The sequence below is a fragment of the Alosa sapidissima genome, chromosome 11, assembly GCF_018492685.1.
Source record: "Alosa sapidissima isolate fAloSap1 chromosome 11, fAloSap1.pri, whole genome shotgun sequence".
Classification (NCBI taxonomy): Eukaryota; Metazoa; Chordata; class Actinopteri; order Clupeiformes; family Clupeidae; genus Alosa; species Alosa sapidissima.
In genome coordinates this window covers 15486685-15507527 of record NC_055967.1, presented here as the reverse complement: position 1 = coordinate 15507527, position 20843 = coordinate 15486685, and the positions used below count along the sequence as shown (strand labels likewise).

Below are 20843 nucleotides of genomic sequence, written 5' to 3'. Positions count from 1 at the left end.
AACTAAGGTAGACTGCTGTTGTTCACAGCACTAAGCTATTTATGGTTACTGATATACTCCGAGTTTCTGGCCCTCTCTTAGAGCCAGGCATAGTAAGCTGGCTCTCGGAAGAAAAAGTTTGGGGACCACTGCTTTAAGGTAATCAGCAAGTTTATTGTAGTTGGGTTTTTTTTTTTTTTTTTTTTTTTAAGATGCTGTTTCTACCTCTTCAGTTCCTAGGCTTTCTTTTATTTCTCTTCTGACTCCTCTGTACTTAAGAGGTGTGCTCCCGTTCACTACTGTCATCTGCAATGCCCTGGTCAGTGCACCAGTCACCAGGGAGGACCTGGTCTGTGGACAGACTCCACCAGGTGCTTCTTGGGGGGGATGTTCCTCCAGGTGCTTCTTGGGGTGATGTCCCTCGACTGTGTGAAGTGCAACACTGGCCTATGAAGCCGGCAGTGTCTGTCCCTCCTTTTTTTCCCTTGGCACGCCCACTCCTTTCTCCACTCAGTATTTTGTAAGGTATTGAATTTTGCTATTTTGTTTCTTTTTTTTTTGTCAATTTTGTTTTTCCTTTTTTCTTAAATAACGACAGTAAAGTAAATCTGATATATCCTGCAAAAAGCCTTGGGCTGCTTCCCATTACAATGGGCAAAACTAAGCATTTTAACCTGTCTATTTATTCACCAAATTAAAAAAAATGTTGAGATGATGAATTGGTTTGGAACTCTACCTCTACGCACATCTGGAGAGATTTCTTTTTTTAAGGCTTTTACCCTTGTCAAGAAGAAATGTAATTGACAAGTGAAGGAGAAGGTGCATTGTCCTCGATCAATGGGGCTTTCTCTGATGTGAGCACAGCTTTGCTTCTGTAAAACTCTAAATAGCTTAGATCATGTAACTGTAAGGATGTTTTAAAATGCTCAATTGTGCACCACTGTTGCTTAACTCATTAAAGGTAAACACTTGATCACTTATTTTTTTTCTAGCAGTCATTTGAGAATCTACACATGAGTAGAGCCTACTACACTGATTCAACCAGCATCTCAATTCAAATCCTGATGAAGTCATTCCTCATCCGTGGGGATCCAGAAGTATTCCACCACTTTCCTGCTCCTCCTAGCTGGCCATGGGTCCAACGGAGTTTCTGCTGCCATGGGTGAAAGGTCACTGAAGTAAGAGGGACCAGAGTCCCTCCCTGCCCGAGGTGCAGACACTCTGAACATGGTCCTGGGGGCAGAGGGGTGCAAATGAGTCATCACTCTTCTGTGGTGTTCTGAACATCAGACCAGTTCCACTCAATTAGATTAATGATCAGAGGTAGTTTGCTATACCTTCACATTTATTCATTTAGCAGACGCTATTATCCGTTGTCCCTAGAGGAGCTCAGGGTTAAGTGCCTTGCTCAAGGGCACCGGTGGAAGCTGGGAATTGAAACCACAACTTTTCAGGCTGCAGCATGCTAGCCCAGCTCCTTAGCCACTGCACTACCACTGCCCTGGCTATAGATAATTGTGCACCCTAATTTCATGAATTAATTCTTTTTTAAAAATACAACCTTTTATGTGGATGGGTCTCCGGTGACGGTACCTTGATGATGAGCTTGTCTCTGTGTCATCACTGGCTGGTTCTGGCGGGGAGATATACACAGGATCTCCTTCCTGTAGACAGCAGGGGAATGCTTGGTATGAGTAACTTCTGCATGAGCAATTATTAGCCTAAATACTTGGATGTTGTAAGAAGCACCCATGCACCTGAACCATGTTTCCATTGAATAACAATTACCGTAAAGTTCCTTGGGGCACCATCTGAGTTCTTCAGGATTTTAACCCTCTGGTCACTTTCAGTCATGCATAAGACGTAGCTCTTAATGTTTGCCTGACACTAAGAAAAGAAAAATAGTTATATTTTGTAAATGTGTGTGTTTTTCTGTACAATCCTTTTGAGAAGCTTGTGAAGAGCTTGGTTTGCTCATCCCCCCCACCAAGCTCTTTTAAAACCCCTTCTAATTCACTCACAGAACCAACATGTCAACACCATAGTCCCCCTAACCCTGGTCACGAAGATTAGAAACCTGGGATGAAATACCACGCTCTCCAGTCACAGGTGGTCTGACATGACACATCAACCATCAGTACACTGACTCACTGCTTTGTTTCGGCGCTGGGCCTTGAGGTCCTCCTGAGCCTTGAGGATGTTCTCCAGCGTCTGGTGCTTCTCCCTCCAGCCCAGGCACTCGCTGGTGCACTCGTCCCGCTCCCTCTCCGCCAGCCGCCTGGCCTGCTCGGCCTCCTGCTGCGCTTTACTGGACCTCTCGCTCTGCTCCTCCGCAGCTAGAGCTCTGCGTCTGGAGCTCACCTCCCTGGACACAGGAGAACACCAGACGTACACAGACATGAGGAGACAAGAGGCACATTTAGTGGCCTGACCAGATAAGAACAGATCAAACAGGAGCAGTGTAGTCTACGTGATACGCAGGACATCACCATCTCAGTATACCCACTTAAAATAGGCTAGGATACTGTAAGTATTAACATTTGGAGTATACAGAAGGCTGAGACATTAGATGATTAATACACAGAGGCTGTCATATAGTCTATTGTTATACCTTTGTTGAATGTTGAAGATGGTTGTGGTCAGTAGTAGCAAAGTGACCCATATTTCTTGTCTATGTGTGTTTTGTTTCCACAGAAGCGTGTGTGGTTGTAATTGGCTGGAGCTGTGTGATGTGAAACTAGGTCAAATACTTCTGAATGAATATGTACCTCAAAAATCTCAGTAGGCAGAGAGGTCTGCTCTTTAAACAACCACACAAAACAAGTCTGCACAAAATTCTGAAAAAACTGTCAATGTTCAGGGTGTCTTAAGTTAGGTACCAAAGCTGTTATCACAATATACTTTGAAGGGGACATTATTACACCCCACCCTGCCCTGCCCCCTCCCATAACATAAATTAGGGTAGTGCTTAACAAGTAGCTACTATAGACTATTGTTAACTAGATTACATTGTATACAAGGCTGTATCATGTTCTATGTTATGTGATCATGTACCCCCCCCCCAATGCATGATCACCACGGTAATATAGCCACACAAAGCACAAAGGCATACCCAGACAGCACATGCAGTTGTTGCACAAACACGTTTTTGAATATTTGCTACTTTGACCACAATATCTGGACTTATTTTCTATACCAATGCACAGATTTATGTTCATATGATTGTAGTTATGGTGGTAATTTTTTCAACCCTCAATGGCATAACATATAATGGCACATGAAAATGAGAAAAAACAGTCTTATTAGACATTATTGTTTAAAAGAAAACGATCACCCCCCCCCCCCCCCCCCCCCCCCCCCCCCCAAAGTTGACTCCATGGCTATGGCCTTTTCTTGTACCACTACTAGCCAGAGGGGGGCAGCAGATATCTAACACAAACCAAACCAAGTTTTTAGAGAACTTCAGGGAACACACGTACACACACATTTTCTCATACATATCTATCTATACACTACACTATATACATACACACACACACACACAAACTTTTGATTGGATAATATAACAGGTGATCTCACTTCTCTTTGATCTTCACATTCTCCTCTGTGAGTTCCTTCAGCCGATGCCGCAGATTGTTCCTCTCCTCCTCCAGTCCTCGGTTCTCCTCCAGCAGAACGTGCTTCTCAGAGGATACTCTGTCCAGCTTCAGCTTTGTTTCAAAGTAGTTCTTCTCTGCTTTGGCTAACAACAGCTGGACATCTGTGTGCTATGAAAGATTTAGTGCAAATTTTGATCATATGAATCATTACACATTTATATCAGTTGACTTATTGTTGAGTCCTGATTTAACCTTGTCTGTTCACTGCAAGAATAATATCAGTCATATCATTTCACCCCCTGACTATGTGTAATGCAGTACTATGTGTCTTGTCTAATGTGTGTGTGTGTGTGTTAGTTGCGTTGTGTAATATGCATGTGTGTAAGTGAGTATGACTATGTTTGACATGCCTCTTTTTTGAGCTGCTGGATTTCGTCATTCAGTTTGGCCCTGTTGTCCAGTGCTAAGTCCATCTCCTGACGGCTGTCCATGGCTCGTGCCTCCGCCACTGCCCGGCTCTTCTCTGCCTCTCCGCGCTTCAGCTCTGCGTCCTCTGCTGCCCGTGAGCACAGTGTGGCCCTCTGCTGGCTCAGGTGCAGCTTCTGTTTCAGCTGTCAGAGGGAATCAGCACACACACCAGGTTCACACAATTCAATGTTTGAATGCTCCCAAGGCCCTGTGTTCCCTCCGCTAAAGCCTGAGTTTTAAGATTTCCTCAGGCACAAATTCTCTCAACACTGTTCTTTGTGTCTGCTATCTTTTTGGAATTTGGCCAAGTGCATGTAAATCAGAGCCAACGCCATAATCCAACGCCAAGAAGATTATGGGACTGTGGGAACATAGAACATCCGACACCCCACCAAAACCTTACCTCTTTCACCTGGGCCTGTAGCTCCTGGTTAAGGTTGCGCAGGTTCCTCATGGTCAGCTCGTTCTCGGTCCTCATCATGATCCTCTCCATGTAGATCTCATTGGACAGGTACTTATTCTCCTTCCTCAGGTCCTCACACTCCTGCACAGGAGTCACAGATGCAGTCATGTGTCAGAACATCACAGAGACCTGCCTGCGCTGTACAGTGTTGTTTCACAGGTCTCATGTTCATTATCACTGAAACATCATACCCACATTTCCTACTTGTTCAACAAGTCCAAACACATAATTTGATATACATTGTAAATGATACGATGAAAAACAGAATGGGTATAATGTATAATGGGTATACTAGAATGCATAGTAGACTATACATTAGCACTAGGAAAGTCAAACTCATCATCATTTGTGTCACATGTTTTTCATGTCTCTGCATGGTTAAAGTGTCTTCCCTCTAGATTAGTCCTATGAGAATTTATTCTTTGAACAAGACATGTACAAATTGCAGGTGCGGGTGTTTTGTGCCATTTTGTGCTTACCTTTCTCTTTCTGACCAGTTCCCCCTGCAGGTGGTTGATCTGGAGGAAGGTGCCCCCTGCGCTGACCGGCCTGACTGCGCGGACAGGCCTGCGGTTAGTGAGAGAGGGCTTGGAGATGGACTTGAGCTCCTCCATCCCTCCGTCCTTCCCCAAGCGCACGCCACTGCCATTCATGTTGCTGCTGCTCAGGGAGAAGGACTTGTACAGCCCCCCGTCCAAGACCGGGGTTTTCCCCAGAGAGAGCGCCTGCAGGTCCCCATGGGAGGTGGCCCTCAGGGACATGTTTGGGGGCTGGTTGGCTGGCTGGCTCCGCTGGTTATCACCCCTGCTAAGGCTCGTCTGAAGAGGTGCCAAAGTTCCAGTCTGGATCCTCAGGTTCTCAGAGCAGGGGCACACGATCTCCCCAGCACCACATGCTCAATTATTCATTTGATAATGTGATCTGGCTTCACAGGGTAGAGAAACCCGACGCCCGGAAGGTGCGTGGCCGGTCCCTCACCAATCCAGTCAGCCACCATAACTAATTACACCGAACCGCCACCTCCTCTCACCACTGTGACCCACTCCCTGGGGTAAACTCCAGCCTTTCTGTGAGGAAACTCTGGGCACTCAGTTAAGGTCATCTCATTGAATAACACAGCTATCTCTGGCCCAAGGGTGATGATAACACAGCTATCTCTGGCCCAAGGATGATCATAATATGTGTTTTTTCCTCAATCAACTCACCAGGACAGTGATGGAGTTTGGCTGGGTGGGGGGTGAAATGGAGTGTGTCCAATTAGGCCCAGCCAGTGGCCTACAACCGAAGAAGCACCAGATCCTTTTTTTCTGCGCAGAAACTCAAGCCAAGCAGGCAGGGATGCATTATTCAGGCTCAGCCGCTGAAATAGGACAAGTTCCACATGCGTGACTCGGATAGAAAGAATTGTTTTCACCTGCTTAGCAGCGATTTGGTTCAGCATACACCGACTATTGCCTTTCCCACAACAACTGTTTTGTGTCTGTAATTAGTCCTGTGAAGTTGTGATTGCAAAGCATATTACATACCACGGTGGCAATTTGTTATAGCCAGAGATATGGGGTAAAATACCATTGTCTACTGACACAGCCAGATTTGTATTGTTTCGTCCCAGGAAGCTCTTTTCCATTCTTCTCCACTCATCAGTTTATTATCAGAGCTAACTCTGTGAGGAAGTATGGCAGCTTGTGATTTCCAGGAAATGGAGCGGTATGGAGACCATACTGTCATCTCAGGACAAGATGTACTGTTTATGTTCTCTGTGCACAAGATTCAGCAGTGCGGAGCAGTCAGGGGGTTTGTTTAGGGAGCCTGCAGTCTCATTGTTTCCTTGGATCCACCAATAGACAACCATGATGAAACTCACTAGTAGATGCTGAACATAAACCGCAAGCCAAATTAAATGGTATTAAGTGCAAACCTAAAGAGAATCCTTTAAGAAACAGAGTGACCACTACCCTACAGCTGTAAGAGTATTTTTCATGAACATGCAAGGGGCTGTTCAGACAGTCATGGTCCGTCATGTTTTCTCTGACGTGACCTGTATGCCAGCTCCTTGGGGAAGGCTTGTGTGAGAATATGACTCTGTACATGGATTCTTGTATTTATGGCCCTTTCCTACCTGACACAATGCTGTGGAACAAGAGGAGCAGGAAGACTAGTCAAGGGCCCAAATCTCATATCAACGTCAGTGGAAGAACTCATTAGGCAGGAACGGTGAGGACTGTTTCCTCTTGAGCAAAACAAAATGTTTGCAGGAGGCAATAACAATTCATCTCAAGGTTGGAATAGTTGAGGTCCTCAAGGTCACTGTGGCTTGCTGGGTAGAATATTAGCTGGTGTAGAATATTAAAACTGTTTATAAATCACTGTACAATACGATATAAGGATGTAATTTGTCACTTATATAATTTGTAAAACATGTAGCAAAATGGCATTTGCTCAACTTTCCTGTGCTGAGGTGTCACTTACATTAGTATAAAGAAGAAAGATTTAGAATATTTTAATAAATAGATTGAGAGAAGGGGATAAAAAGTGCAGTGTGGCAAGTCCAGATAATGTATTTAGAGTCTGTTATGTATCCAGGGTACAACCCCAATTCCAAAAAAGTTGGGATGTTGTGTAAAATGCAAATAAACATATCTTGTAAACCACATTTAGCAGAAAGGACATAGACATATAAAATGTTTGTGTGAATGTGTGAAAATGACAAATTGACTATTTCATGGGAAATATAAGCACATTTTGAAATTTAATGCCAGCCAGCAACATGTCTCACAAAAGTTGGGACAGGGACAACAAAAGGCTGGAAAAGTTTTGTAATGTTAAAGACAACAAAAGATAAAGGCATATTTCACAACTAATTAGGTTAACTGGCACCATGCTTGGGTATAAAAAGGGCATCCTAGACAGGGCTGTAGTGGAGGCTAAACACATGTAAACCGTTTATGCACCTCTAAATTGCGTTTATCCATCTCTAAACAGTCTACTGTTCTTAAGCCATTCGAAATTAAGCTTATGTAATTTTACAATTGCCTGTAGTTTTATATTGTTAGTTTTATATGGTTAACCCTGCACAACATGTAGTTTATCCATATTACACTGCATTATACTGTCAGTGACCAATCATCTTGTGGCAGCAACCAGGAAGCAGCAGGCTGCATCAAAGATTCGTCACAGAGATGTAGAGTCTCTCAGAAGTAAAGATGTTGAGGTATTCATCACTCTGTGTAAACCTTTGTAGCCAAATAATGCAACAATACAAGAATAATTTTACTCTGCCATTGTAAATAGCCTACTTCTCATGGCTTGTTCCCCCTGTACACAATGAAAATGCTTTTGTTGTGGAGGTGAAGGATTAACAACAGGCAAAAACTCTCCAAAGCTATATCTACTGACAAGGTAATGTTTCACAATTCTCGTGATATGTCTTCGGGCCGGTATTCTTGAAGTTGCATGGCTGGTTTTCTCGTTAGCGACTTGCTACGGCTGACCTGTATGGCTATGAAAGATTCCCCTATTACAAGTTTGTTTACCATCAAATTATATTAAAGGTGCTCTAAGCGATGGCACACATTTTTTAGGCTAAAACATTTTATGTCACTTTACTGCAAACATCACCTAACCAACCTCAACCAGCTGCCTGTGTCCTGAATACACTGTAAAAAACGCCATCTGTGGACAGCCCGGGCTCCAAAAATGGCAACAAAAACAACCTGGGCAAACCTAGCCCATAAAAACATAATAAACTGTTCCAGCAAATCACAGACGAGATGCGCGTTTAGGAGAGTTTCAATTGCAAGGGAGCAGCACGGGAGGGAGGGGGAGAAAGTAGCGAGCTAGCTCTCTGTTTTGTTTGAAAGTCAACAGAAGTGTTGTTACTCAGCATTGCCAGAGACTTTCTAATGAGGAGACACAGCACTCAAAAAATACTCCATAGAAATGCATGGGGCTAGTTTGTCACGCCAATATGGCCGTTGTCTACACATATCCCACCCCTTCCTCGGCAAAACGTCGACATGTGAATACATTGAGCCAATCATGTGGTGTGATGTGAATACATTGAGCCAATCATATGGTGTGTTGTGAAGACATCGTGCCAATCATGTGTTGTGATCTCGCCGCTGGAGCCAGATTGGTGTCGTGAAGCCTTGCGCACGCGCAGTTCGACCCAAAGACTGTGCCCGATGAGTGCCCATAAAACGTTGGTATATGGCCGCCGAGTGGAGGGACTTGCCTAAAAGGACTTTGGCATTGCTTAGAGCACCTTTTAAGGTAAAAATCTTGCAGAGTGTTTCTTTAACATGAAATTGCAAAGAATCTGTGGATCTCATCATCTACAGTGCTTGACATACTGTACAAGTACATACACCTAGTGGGGTGCATTCTTCAGTTATCTTATACGTAAGTAACTATAGCCTTCAGCCAGGAGCAGATGCAGGTGGTATGGCTACACGGCCTTCACTGAGTATTTTGGCCCTCAACCACAACACTCCCCTCTGTTCCTGGCTTCCAGCTTTCCTCCACCCACCCACTCCATATCCACCAAGAGGCAAGTTGTGCCTCCTCCCTCATCTGACGAGCTGCTTGTTTTCGTCCAGGCCCAGAGCTGATAATAGCCGCTAGGTTGATTTGGCGGGGAAACGTCTGCAGCCGACATCCACCGGGAACAGCCATGCCTGCCATCCCTTGTCCTTGCAGTCCTCCCAAGGCACTGTCAGCTCAACCAGGATTATTTTCTTGCCCTCAGTTGACCACAGGACAATGTCTGGGTGGTCGTGTGCACCACCTCCGGGAACTGCAGCCTTTTGCCCACGTCCACCCTCATCTCCCAGGACCTGGCAATTTGCAGGATGTTGGGTTTTGATGACTTGGTTGAAAAAGGCTTGGCTCCTCCTTGACGAAGGTGATCACCCTCTTCAAGCCCATACTGGCAGGCCTCTTGCATGCATTTTCTCCCACTCCAATATGTCAGCAAGGGACAGTAACACCGTGTCATGATGCCACCTATACCCTCCTTGGGTAAAAGCTGTTTTACACCCTGACAGTATGTGCCAGTGACCCCTTTTTGACCACAAAGCTTGCAGTTAGGATCTTTTCTCAGCCCCCATACATGTAGGAACGTGCCATAGACAGATCACAGGACAGGAGAAAGGAAATTCCGAAGGGGTCAAGCTGCCACAGCTCTTGCCAGGAGATCTTGCGCTTGTCCAGGTCCCATTTGGATCCTTGTTCCACTGCCCTTGTCATCCGCCTCTCCTCCTCACGGGCCCGCACCTCAACCTGAACCATCTTCCGCCTGCTGTTCACACCTGCGCTTCTCCACTGCTGGAAATGTGCAGAGCCGAGTCCTTTCCGTCCGACGCAGGAGCTTCCACGGATGCCTCACTGCTTGAGAGCACTCACCGCCTGCTCTACAGCTGTGCTGGCTGCCCACTTGCGTCCAGACTTGGTTGTAACTTGCCTCACTTGCCTCACCAGGTCGTCTTTGGAGTGTCTGAGACTAAGTAGGACTCTATACTGTGCCACTTTAAACTCCTCTACAATGAAGGATAGGGGGAGTTGCAGTTGCCCTGACCGAATGTAGAGGCCCACTGAGGGAAAGCTTGGAGGAATCCCCAACCACCTTCACAGGTGCTTGTTGGTCTTCCTCTCAATGCCCTCAACGGCCGTCATGGGGAACTCATAGATGGTGAAGAGTTAAAGAAGCCTGGGCAGAAGGCCATGCTGGTAAAGCCAGGCCTTAAATTTACCAGGGAGTTTGGACTTGTCGATCTTCTCAGTTGTTTGTTAACACCGTAAGATAAGAGCATGACCGATATGTGATTTTAAAGACTGCTGATTTCGATATTTGATGATTTCAAAAACCAATAAATGATAAATCGGCCAATATTCATTTTTTAACAAACACAATGTAAAAATGTGTTCTGATATTAGCATATTGAAAAGTTCTGATCAAGGTGGGATATTGTGTTTAAATAGGCCTAACTATCTGGTATCCTAATGAAAGGCTCTTATACAATAAATTATGAAATAATTATTATGAATATTAGCATCAAGTCTTTCAGGTCTCTCAGGATTGGGCCGTGCCCGCTACAACCGCGAACCAGCAAGAGAATAGAAGGGATGCGAGCGCTTCTGTGCAGAACATTAAAAAAGACCAACAACAACAACAAAAGACCAGTTGATAGTCATAATTGGTGTTTAAAAATGGAAGTGGAGGCTACATGTGTACTATATATAGTAGGAGAAATAGGGTGACCACATGTTACAATAACAGGATAGAGCAGCCACACTGCCTCTATCATATCTGTGCCTCAGACAAGGCTCAAAGGATGCTGCAACCGCAACCCAGCTCAGCTAGAGAACAGAAGGGACATCTATTTTTTCCGCTTGATGCAAGTGGTTCTGTGCAGAAACACTTTGAAATAGGGTGATCACCAACTAGACTCTGAAAAGGAGGAGTAGTTGTGAGGACAAAAATGAGGACAAATTGAGGGGTGGGGGCGGGGGAGGGGTCAACTAGAGAGTGTAATGCATGCCACCTCCTATCTGTAATGAGCCAGCCAACTGCAGAGAATGTGTTGTTTTTTTATCATCGATTGCTACTCATAAGCCTTGTCTGCTGTGCAGCAATTTTATCATCTCTACTTACAAGCATTGTTTGCTGTGGAGTAGGCCTACTTGTCAAAAAGACAGACAAGAGCCCAAAAAGGAGGACACTCTACCTAGACAAACTGGCTATTAGCTAATGCTATTGTTGTGGCTAACTACCTTAGCTACATGGTCAGAAAATGTATGAAATAACAGTCAAAATTATAGTGCTGTTTTTTAGTTATTCAGTATAACCGCGTTAATGTTTCACAAATACATCAACAATCATGTTAGCCTACCCCACTCAACCAATGCTAACATTATTTTATTTTACTGTTGGAAAAACTGTTTATCGTTAAGCTGGAAAAACAATTTTAGATAGGGATCACTATTTGGCTTTCCTTTAGGCTACTTATTTTAAAAAATAATTATCGGTATAATTATATTTATAAATGCCGGTACTGATAGTTTGGCAAATATCTCATATCGGCAAACAGATTTATCAGACGGGCTTTTGTCCTTTTTTTTACAAAATCTGTTACTTTCTGTTCAATTTATTGTGTAAATATAGTAAAACACCATTTGAACTAGGCTACACACAATGATGTCTTATTTGCATAAGAACACTGATTATATATGCTTAATATCATAGATGAATATACCAAATGAATGTATTTCAAAATGGGGTTTTCCAAAATAGTGTAAAATCATTACAAAATACGGAATGGATTTTATTACTTAACTCTGCTAGGGAACAACATTAAACAATTAATAACTTTACACTCTTGTTGAATTGATCAAATTAAAATAAAATACCTTTACATGTGTCTGACGGAGTTGACCAAATCAAATTATGAAGTGACTAAATGTCAGTTTTCATAAAAAGTGTTTTAATATAAAACCATTTTGAAGTAGTATTTTTTTTAAAAATTGAAGATTTAAAAAGTTGTTTTGTCTCTTATCTCAGGAATCAGTAAGGGCTAACATGATTTATAAATCATAGCATACTGTTTTTATTCACATTTTACACAGCGTCCCAACTTTTTTGAAATTGGGGTTGTAGAATGGTAGGATATTACTGTAATACAATAAAGACATTGATGTGATGACATTTTTGTGATTGTTTTGGCCTGTTGCACATTCCATGTCAATTGTTGATTATGGAACAGGGGCAGGAAGAGAGTGGTCACAGGGGCTTCCGAAGGTGAAAGTTGGAGTGGAAGCTGATGAAGGGGAAAAAAGAGGAGATTAGAAGTGTCATGTGAAGTTGAAGGGAGGAAAGAAAAAAAGGGATGTGAAGGCCACTATGGCAGGGGTGATTTCCACCAATAGTCTCCCAGTGCCCAATTCTGCACTCCAAAATATTTCTGCCTGTATATGCTGACTAAGGTGGGGGTATAATGCTCCCACACAGAGTACAGTGAAGCTCAGAAACACGACATTTCCTGACCAAGCCATGGCAATAGTGCCAGTGGCAGAATTACTGGTAAGATAAAGTGTTTAACCTATTTCCTATGAAATTAGAGATGGCTGTGTTTTCAGATTGGTCTGTAAAAATGTAGAATGTAATATTTGCGTAATAGTAACAGATAATGCAGTGTGCTTTTTAATATTTTCATAGGCAATACACAGTAGCTGTAATCATCATGGGAGATGTACTCATGTAAGAACTCAATGTATATCATCCTCATTGATATAAACAGTATAAAGAAAAAGATGGGTCTTGGAAATCAGAACAGGTGAGGGACATTCATAACATGTATAGATCCAATTAAAACACATTTCAACATAGTTCAATTCAAGAGAACCATGCTTGATGTAATCAAGTTACTGATAATATCTAATAATATTGTATCTAAGTTACTGATAATATCATATTGTGTGGGTACCATGCCCTCATCCTTCCTCATTCATACACAGTGAGAGTTTGTATGTAATTGCTCTTTACCCTGTTCACATTCTGACCCTAATCACTGGCTGGAGAGGCTGTGCTCTCTTGTCAAAGGCCTTAGCACAGCACATCCTCTGCTTCCTGTTTTCACTCGCTCAGGGGCTATTGTGTCATCAGTTGAGGGCCACTTCTTTAACGGGCTGCATATGCAAAAGGTCGTCCGTCTCCCTAACACACCTGACAGGACAACAGAATGAATTCTCTGAATGATCTGAGGGACAGCATGGTCAGACGTTGGGCTACTTCATGCCTCCTGCTGCTTTCCGGAGCTTTCTGTGCATTTGCACTGGATGTTACACAACTTCAAGGTACAAATGTCTCTGGGGGGCATTTTTTTTTCATAATTTTAGTTACTTTTTATTGCATTCAAATGACAAATGCATTGTTAAGTGTAACTTCATTACTTTGAACAGTTGTAGGTATACTTTTCCTAAACGCAGTGTTTCATTTTTTCTCAGTGACCAGCAAGATTATCTCAGAAGTCTTCATGGTCACACAGAATAATAAGTACAGCTTCACTGCCTCTGTGGCCATTGAAGTGTGTGAGGCTCTACACGCAAACATCGCAACCAAGGCTCAGGTGGAGACGGCGCTCCAGAATGGCTTGGAGATGTGCAGGTAAGGAGTGAACCACTAAGACGTTTCCAGAAGTCTGCTAAGCCAGCAACAGGCCTTGCCCTGATGTGGGTCTGGCTGAGCTCAAGTCAGTTTAGGTGGAGATGTGGGGGAGCTTGTCTGGTTCATGTCTGTGAGTGAAGTCTGAGAGAATAGTACCTCTTGTGCTTGATCTTGAGAAGGTGGGCATGCACTGTGAGGGAGCTGTATAGAGAGACTTCATGGGTTGAGTATCTGCTGAAGGGTCTTTGGGAAATGTTGGAGTTTAATTAGCTGAAGGAACTGGATTTGAGATAGAATTGCGATGTTCTTCAGGTCCGGCTCAAAGTAGTCTGTTTTTGCTGTGTTGTAGTCATCTAGGGCCACATTGGATAAGGACAATCTCAAAGAATCAAATATTCCCCTCAATGTAGCAGATTGTATTGTGTTGAGCCATTTCCTTTTGTTTTCATAATGTTACCATAATGAGGCAATGCATGAAAATGTCCTTTTATTTGTGTGTAACAATATTAACAAGGAAAATCATTCCTCATAAGAGAAGGGCATGTGACTGTCAAATGGCTTTTCCTTCAGATTTGGCTGGGTGGAGGAGAAGATTGCAGTTGCCCCACGTATTCAGGCCAACCCAAGGTGTGGCCAGAGTAAAACTGGACTCGTCCCTTGGAGAGCCCCTGAAAGCCAACTTTTTGATGTGTTTTGCTTCAAAGATACAGGTATGTACTTGCAATATTATATATTTCATGGTTATTTATGTAATTGTTAAAAGTCAGATAAACTGTTACATATTTGCCATATAAATTATACATTAAATATGTAGTTTTTGTTTTGTTTTGTAATTTACAAAACCTCTGTGTGAAATATGGAATGTAACGTTTTACCATTTTAGTATGTTTTACTAACCATACTTACCACTGGCACTGCTCAATCCGAGGGGCAGGATAAACGGTTGTCTTTCAAATTTCCTCTGCACGCAATAGGATAGCGTTACAAATCATAGTCCCACGCATTTTTCCACCAGCGGAGCTAGTTGGCTAGTTGATCAAACTTTTGCCAATTTAAAAAAAGCTTAACTCGAGTCACGATTTAAAGGCCGCTGTTCGCCAGCAGCAGCACCCTTCTTCCTTGTTTTCAAGTAGCAGGAAATTCGCCAGAAATTTGCCGTCGCCGACTCTATACACGATGTGATTGGCCTGATAGAAGCTTAATTTTTCCAGCTTGCAAGCCAACAGAGAGTTGTTAGACTACCCTGGCTGCAAATTACATTTGCTGCCGCTAGGGTGCGTCTAGATTTCTAGGCTAATGTTTTACCATTTCTTATTTCAAATCTCTCTGAATGATCTGAGAACACTATGTTCTCATTCTGCTAATCATCCTTCAGGCACAGTGACAACCCAGAGAGCCATGGCAACTAGAAGTGTGACCACGAAGAAACAGGAAGGAAGCACTTCCCCTCGACACCCTGTGACACTTCCACCCCTTATCACCTCTGTTCTGACCAGGAGGGTCCCCCTCCCCACCTCCACCATCTCACCTCATGCTATCTCTCCCTCCATCCCTCCCCCACCCTCCAAAAAAGCTGATACAACGCTCCACAAAACTCCTGTCACCACCACCAGCACCACTACTCGCCGGACAACCACCTCTACTCGTTCCTTCCCAGCCTCCTCTACCACCACCTCCACCTCCACCACCACCTCCTCCTCCACCTCCTCCACCTCCACTCTTTCTCCTCCAGTGCAGACAGCTGGTCTTGCTCCATTCCATTTAGAACACTCTGTACAATCTAACCTAGGAGGTGAGAATCACTGCTTTAAACACTGTGATGAATTCCCAGAGAAATACATGCAAGTCATTTGTTTCCCATTTTCTTCATTGTAGCAGCACCTGTTGCACTCCTTGTCACACTGGGTCTTCTTTTTGTCCTCTTGGCTGCAACAGCTGTGTATTACAAAAAGTAAGTTTGATTGTGCCTGAAGTTGCAAGTTATGTACTGATACATTGATCTTTCTTCAAATTTGAAGCTGTTACGCCAATTCTTCTGTCAATAATACAACTTAAAAAATAATATGGTGTTTCGCTGAGATACATTTTCTCTGCCTTTGTGTATATGAGTGGTCCTATGTATTAACTATATGAACATATCACTCTGTTTGGGGGAATGTCTGACCCACAAAATACCTTAGCCTAGTGTTAATGTTGACATTTTGTGTGCTGGCCAGAAAAGGAAGGAGTCTCCCGCTCCAGAGGCCGGAGCAGGAGAAAGGAGCTGTTGAAACGGAGATGTTCAAACACTTCCGTGAGCGGGACCTGAAGCGACACCCCTCAACAGGAGACGGAGAGAGAAGCAGGAAGTGCTCCAGTGACATCACTCTCCTGATGGAGCAGGAAGCCAAAGCAGAGATAGCATAGGGACACATATGGCACCGCGCATGAGAATCATCTCCTCCTAAGTGACTGAGACAACATACTGGAGAAGATATCCTCAACAACACCAGAAATCTATGTAAATATTTTCCTTTCCTATGTCCTTTTTTGCTTAACTCTGAATCCTCTCATTGTCTTATGGTCATGCCATGAGACCATTTCAAGTAAAATGGCAATCACTAACTCTGCAATTTTACTAAGTCTGCAATCATGCAAACAAAAACAAAGACCATTTGCATTACTCTCTCACACCTTTTCATCAGGTTTTTGCACCTTCACTTCTTATGCTGTACTGTATATACGGTGACTCAACTGCACCTCATGGAGCCACTGACTTTGATATTGTTATGGTTTGTGTATTATTCTCTATTACATAACATTTTGTGACACTTTCTTTTGGCACAACATCTCTGCCAACTGAACACAACCAGGCATCTGAGAACCAATCATGATTATATGCCAGGGCAACAGCAAACTGCTCATTCAGATCCAAGTCAAAGGTCACCATCTGTATTCACAATTTCCCCATTTAATAAAATTGGACTGAAAGACTCATATCCTAGATAATCCACATGTTATGATTTATGAACACTTCCTTCAGTGCAGATCTTTTCCCCCATAACATACAAATAATAAGTAGTTTCCAGGAGGATATGAAATACAGTAAGAAAACGTTCTCACTTTTCAGATTGTACTTTTTATTATGACCGCCGCTAGCAAAGCGGTCATATAGGGATTGTCAAAGTTTTTTTTTTGGCTGCATTTCCAGCTGCATTTCCAGTATTGGCGATAAGTAGTCGTTTGTCCACTAGATGGCGCGTCGTTGCAGTGAGACGTAATTTTGTTGGAAGTTAAAAGTGGGTTGGAAAAACAATGGACGCTTCATACAAGGAGTGTAGTTTACCGCAGAGAACGTCTAATAAGGATAGGATGATGTTCACATGAAATGTAATTTCCATTTCTTCTTGAAGCCGAAATAAATCTGAGGATGTTTATCGGACATGCTTGGTTTTTACTGCAGGTACGTTAATCTTATAATATCAATAAGGACCTAGGTAATGTTACCGTTAGCGTTGGTTGAGTGATGGAGGCCAATTTGATTGATTGCATTTGTAGAAAACTATAAATGCGGTTATACCAAGCAAATTGATAGCAGCACTGTAATTGTATCTTTCGACTGTCATTTGTTGCACGTGCTACAAAAATCATTCTGTGCAATGGAAGACTTACCAACGTTACACCGGTCTGATACAGTTTTGCATACATGCGTGAGACTGAGACGCCTGTTTATTTTGTTTTAAGTGCGTGCAGGGTGTGAGAGGGGAATCGATGTGCTTTGATTCCAGCTTGGTAGTTGTAGTCTGTGAAATTAAAAGGCACGTGTGTGTGAAGTATCCAATGACACCTTCATTTCATTATGGCTGCTTTAGCAACACACCTTAAGCTACTGTGTAGTGGGTCCCATTTAGAAGTGGCTACTTCATTCGCGCTTTCCTTGACTCATGGAGCTGCGTGAATTTTATTACAACTTTTCGCCACGATATGGCAGTTTAAGTCCGCTTGATAGCCTACTGTAAGGCGTAAGCCATTGGTTTCCAAAGGAGATTTTATTTGTGTCGCCAGCATAGCCTATTGACAATTTATGTTGTAAATAGGCCTACCTTATAAGCCTACCTGTAGCTTAGGGAAGCTAACAGCTTTCTATTAGGATCTAGTTTGTTAGTTACGGTTTTGTCATAACTCCCTGATGCATTTTTGCATTTAGAATAGCCAGAGCGTGGATATCTCAATCGGAAAATTAAACAATATCGGGTGCCTATGGACTAGGCTGGGTGAACCCAGCCTGATCTGCTATTTATTTTTTGATTTCTTAAAAGATTGAGCTTGGTCTGGTGAAAGCCAGGCTAGCCATGGACCTCAGTTACACAATACAAGGGAACACGAATCAGCCTATATTTGCACGAACAATAACGGACAACAGCTCTTCAACTTTGGCCCGTTAAAATGTGTATGAACAGTCTAGCGACGCATTTCATCAAGGCCCATTTGGACATGTCAGTTATTTGCACCACTGGTTAGATGTAAAACAGCATTTCGTTTCAGACTACTGTTACTTAATTTGTGCATTGACAATAAAGTATTACATGAACTAAAGATGACTAAAATCTTATGTAGAAGAATAAACATTCACAAAAAATCCATCCATCCAAAAATGACCTTTGTTTTTGATAGCTGTTGAAAACGGCATGGAACTGACAGAGATGTTTTTGTTTATAAATAAATAAATAAATAAATAAATAACATTATGCTGATACCTTTTGCTTTTCCCAAATACAATGTAGCCTACAGGTGTAAGTGACCTTTCATCAATCCAGTTGCAATGGATGAACTGCCCTACTTGTGATTGTTTAGAGATTTTAAAGGTTTTATAACAATGCTACATCTTCTTTGGCTATTCTACAATCTATTCACCTTTTCAGCACCAGTAGGCTACTTTCTGTGCAGCCGCACACACACACTCAGGCATGCCAAACAAGCATACACAAAAGTTTCAAGAGTGGGGGATGGAGTAAAATATGGAGAACATCTAGTTTATTTGACTTTTCTCTTGCCTGTGCTAGATTGATTGGCTCCGCATTGCCTGCTTCTGTCAGAATCATGTGATTAAACAGGCTACATTGATTTAATGAATCCTGTGTCCCCTTGCAGTGTGTTATTTGTTGATTCATGATGAAATGTTAAATTTGAAGGTGTTGTTGTTGACATCATGCACCATGTCATAAGTATACATACCCCTATGTTCAAGGCTGTAGTCATGATGTCAACATTGGGGGGGACCATATCTGTGGTGGGGTCTGAGGGCCATGCAAAAAATATTATTAAAAATCACAAACAAGTCATTACAACATTTTTTCCGACTTGTGTGCCGTCGCCACATTTGATTCCTACGTTTTGCCTGCATGGATGCGCATTTCAGTTCGCATCTAAATAATATGCAAGATGGAACAACCATTTCTAAGAATCCTATAAACAGGGTAATTCCTGGCATTAGTACTAGCATATGAATGCATTATTTATGTTGTAAGACATGTGAAAGAAATTAATGACACAGGACAAACAAATTCATCATTTAAAATAAAACTTTTCACTTTCGCTATCATTGCGACAATACGTTACAATATGGAAAATGTTTCAAAGTTCCCTTTGAGTCTGATCGGCTCCAAAAATGTTTGGGATTTCCTTAGCCTGTGCTACACCTTTCCAACAAGTTTTGTGAGAATTGTGAGCTTTTGCGATATTGTTGCCAGCCCTACCTCACCGCAGTAGGGTCAGAGAGGGTTAAAGCGGAGCTAGTACAGTAATCAAGGATCTTTGGTAGGGTGCAGTAAATGGAAGCTTTTGACGCCACTAACGAAAAGGAAAAGCACCGGGGTACAACCACTCAGGGGTGTAGGCTACTCTGGAACCATCACCCGGTCACTAATTTGTGCGTTATTTATGTTTGATTACATTTCAGATGATGGTGGTTGTTGGTTTCCTGTAGAGTTTTTTTTTTCTTTATTTATTTTTCTATGTCCGTATATTGGGGGGGGGGGGGGGGGGGGGGGGGGGGGATTGTTGATATAAATTATGTGTTATCAGTGTTATTAATGGTAGGATACAAAAACTCCCTGATCTTTGTCAGATCAGAAAAGGTGTTTGTTAAGACGAATGTACTCTAGTTTGTTCATTTATGTTCCAATGGGCTATAATTTTAAAGGGGAACTGAAATGAAATAGGAAGTAAAAGTGATATAAATGATGTGTTGATCTTTGTCAGATATGATGACCATTTCCTGTTATGAGCCTCCAGTCAGTTAACTTCTAACTTGAAAAAACAGCTGCCCCAACTGGTAATGTAAGGCAATGTCCATAACAGGTACAAGAACGGATGAAAAAACAAATGATTCTACAGTAAACGACATCCATTTGTCTAAAAAGCAGTGCTACTTTGAAATTGATATCACTTACCAGAGGGGAGGCATGGTATACAGTTGTGCTCATAAATTGACATACCCTGTACATACACATGCTAAAGTTGACTAAAAAGAGTAATAAAAAATCATCAAATGAGGAAATATCCAACCTTTAAGGACACCAATTGTCTTTGTGCCTCCTAAATAAATAAATGTTCTTCCTTAAAATACAAATATATATTAAAATAGCCCCACATCATCACATACCCTTCACCATATCTCACAATTGGGGTACTTTCCATAAGATCAACTCTCAAAGCAAATCAAACCAACTATTAGGTTAACTGAAATAAAACCATTCCAATCTCAAGGTATGGTGAAGGGTATGTGATGATGTGGGGCTATTTTAATTCCAAAGGCGAAGGGAACTTTATTAGGATGCATAATATCCTGGATCCATGAAATAACTGGGAATAAACACAGGGCCCCCACAAGGCTGTGTTGTATCTCCTGTTCTTGTACACAAATGAAATCACATTACACAATATTAATTCTAATCTATAGTGGGTCTTTTTCATAGGACTGATGATGTCTCTGACTATGTTGCACATGTTTCCATGCTAGAACAGTGGAAAACTAAGGAATTTAAGTAATCAAACTGTGGAAATTGTCAACTGTTTTTTAAGTATCTGGGAACACAAACTGAGATTCACAGACAATTTTGCAAAACAGCTAGAACCAGAGACTGTTTTCAATCAGGAAACTAAAGGGGTTTGGAGTCAAGCCTGGGAAGATAAG

General features: G+C 42.4%; 2 protein-coding genes across 4 annotated transcripts; one reads left to right on the top strand and one right to left on the bottom strand.

Annotated features, from left to right (window-relative positions):
- Nucleotides 1–464: 464 nt before the first annotated feature.
- On the bottom strand, nt 465–5270 carry LOC121723699 (golgin subfamily A member 6-like protein 22). Its single transcript, XM_042109647.1, has 8 exons — nt 4989–5270; nt 4450–4590; nt 3989–4189; nt 3559–3746; nt 2131–2344; nt 1768–1866; nt 1573–1643; nt 465–1212 (listed from the first exon to the last, which is right to left on the bottom strand). The coding sequence occupies exons 1-8, from the start codon at nt 5268–5270 to the stop codon at nt 1050–1052; spliced, it is 1359 nt and encodes a 452-aa protein (XP_041965581.1). The 3' UTR covers nt 465–1049.
- A 285-nt stretch (nt 5271–5555) lies between these two features.
- On the top strand, nt 5556–16647 carry lyve1b (lymphatic vessel endothelial hyaluronic receptor 1b). Of its 3 annotated transcripts, none has more exons than XM_042109649.1 (7): nt 5556–6723; nt 13151–13359; nt 13510–13669; nt 14240–14379; nt 15045–15461; nt 15548–15620; nt 15886–16647. In XM_042109649.1, the coding sequence occupies exons 2-7, from the start codon at nt 13245–13247 to the stop codon at nt 16073–16075; spliced, it is 1095 nt and encodes a 364-aa protein (XP_041965583.1). In that variant the 5' UTR covers nt 5556–6723; nt 13151–13244; the 3' UTR covers nt 16076–16647. The 3 variants fall into 3 exon arrangements, with proteins under 3 accessions (XP_041965583.1, XP_041965582.1, XP_041965584.1); XM_042109648.1 differs by having other exon boundaries at nt 15545–15620; XM_042109650.1 differs by having other exon boundaries at nt 15545–15624; nt 15886–16006.
- The last annotated feature ends 4196 nt before the right edge of the window (nt 16648–20843 follow it).

Excerpts from the sequence above, each read along its gene's own strand:
- lyve1b (XM_042109648.1), top strand. The coding sequence starts at position 13,245 with ATGAATTCTCTGAATGATCTGAGGGACAGCATGGTCAGACGTTGGGCT. Across the intron at positions 13,360-13,509 it reads GGATGTTACACAACTTCAAG|TGACCAGCAAGATTATCTCA; the intron begins GTACAAATGTCT and ends ATTTTTTCTCAG. Across the intron at positions 13,670-14,239 it reads AATGGCTTGGAGATGTGCAG|ATTTGGCTGGGTGGAGGAGA; the intron begins GTAAGGAGTGAA and ends CTTTTCCTTCAG.
- LOC121723699 (XM_042109647.1), bottom strand. The coding sequence starts at position 5,270 with ATGTCCCTGAGGGCCACCTCCCATGGGGACCTGCAGGCGCTCTCTCTG. Across the intron at positions 4,591-4,988 it reads AACTGGTCAGAAAGAGAAAG|GAGTGTGAGGACCTGAGGAA; the intron begins GTAAGCACAAAA and ends ACTCCTGTGCAG. Across the intron at positions 1,213-1,572 it reads GAGACAAGCTCATCATCAAG|GACCATGTTCAGAGTGTCTG; the intron begins GTACCGTCACCG and ends CTCTGCCCCCAG.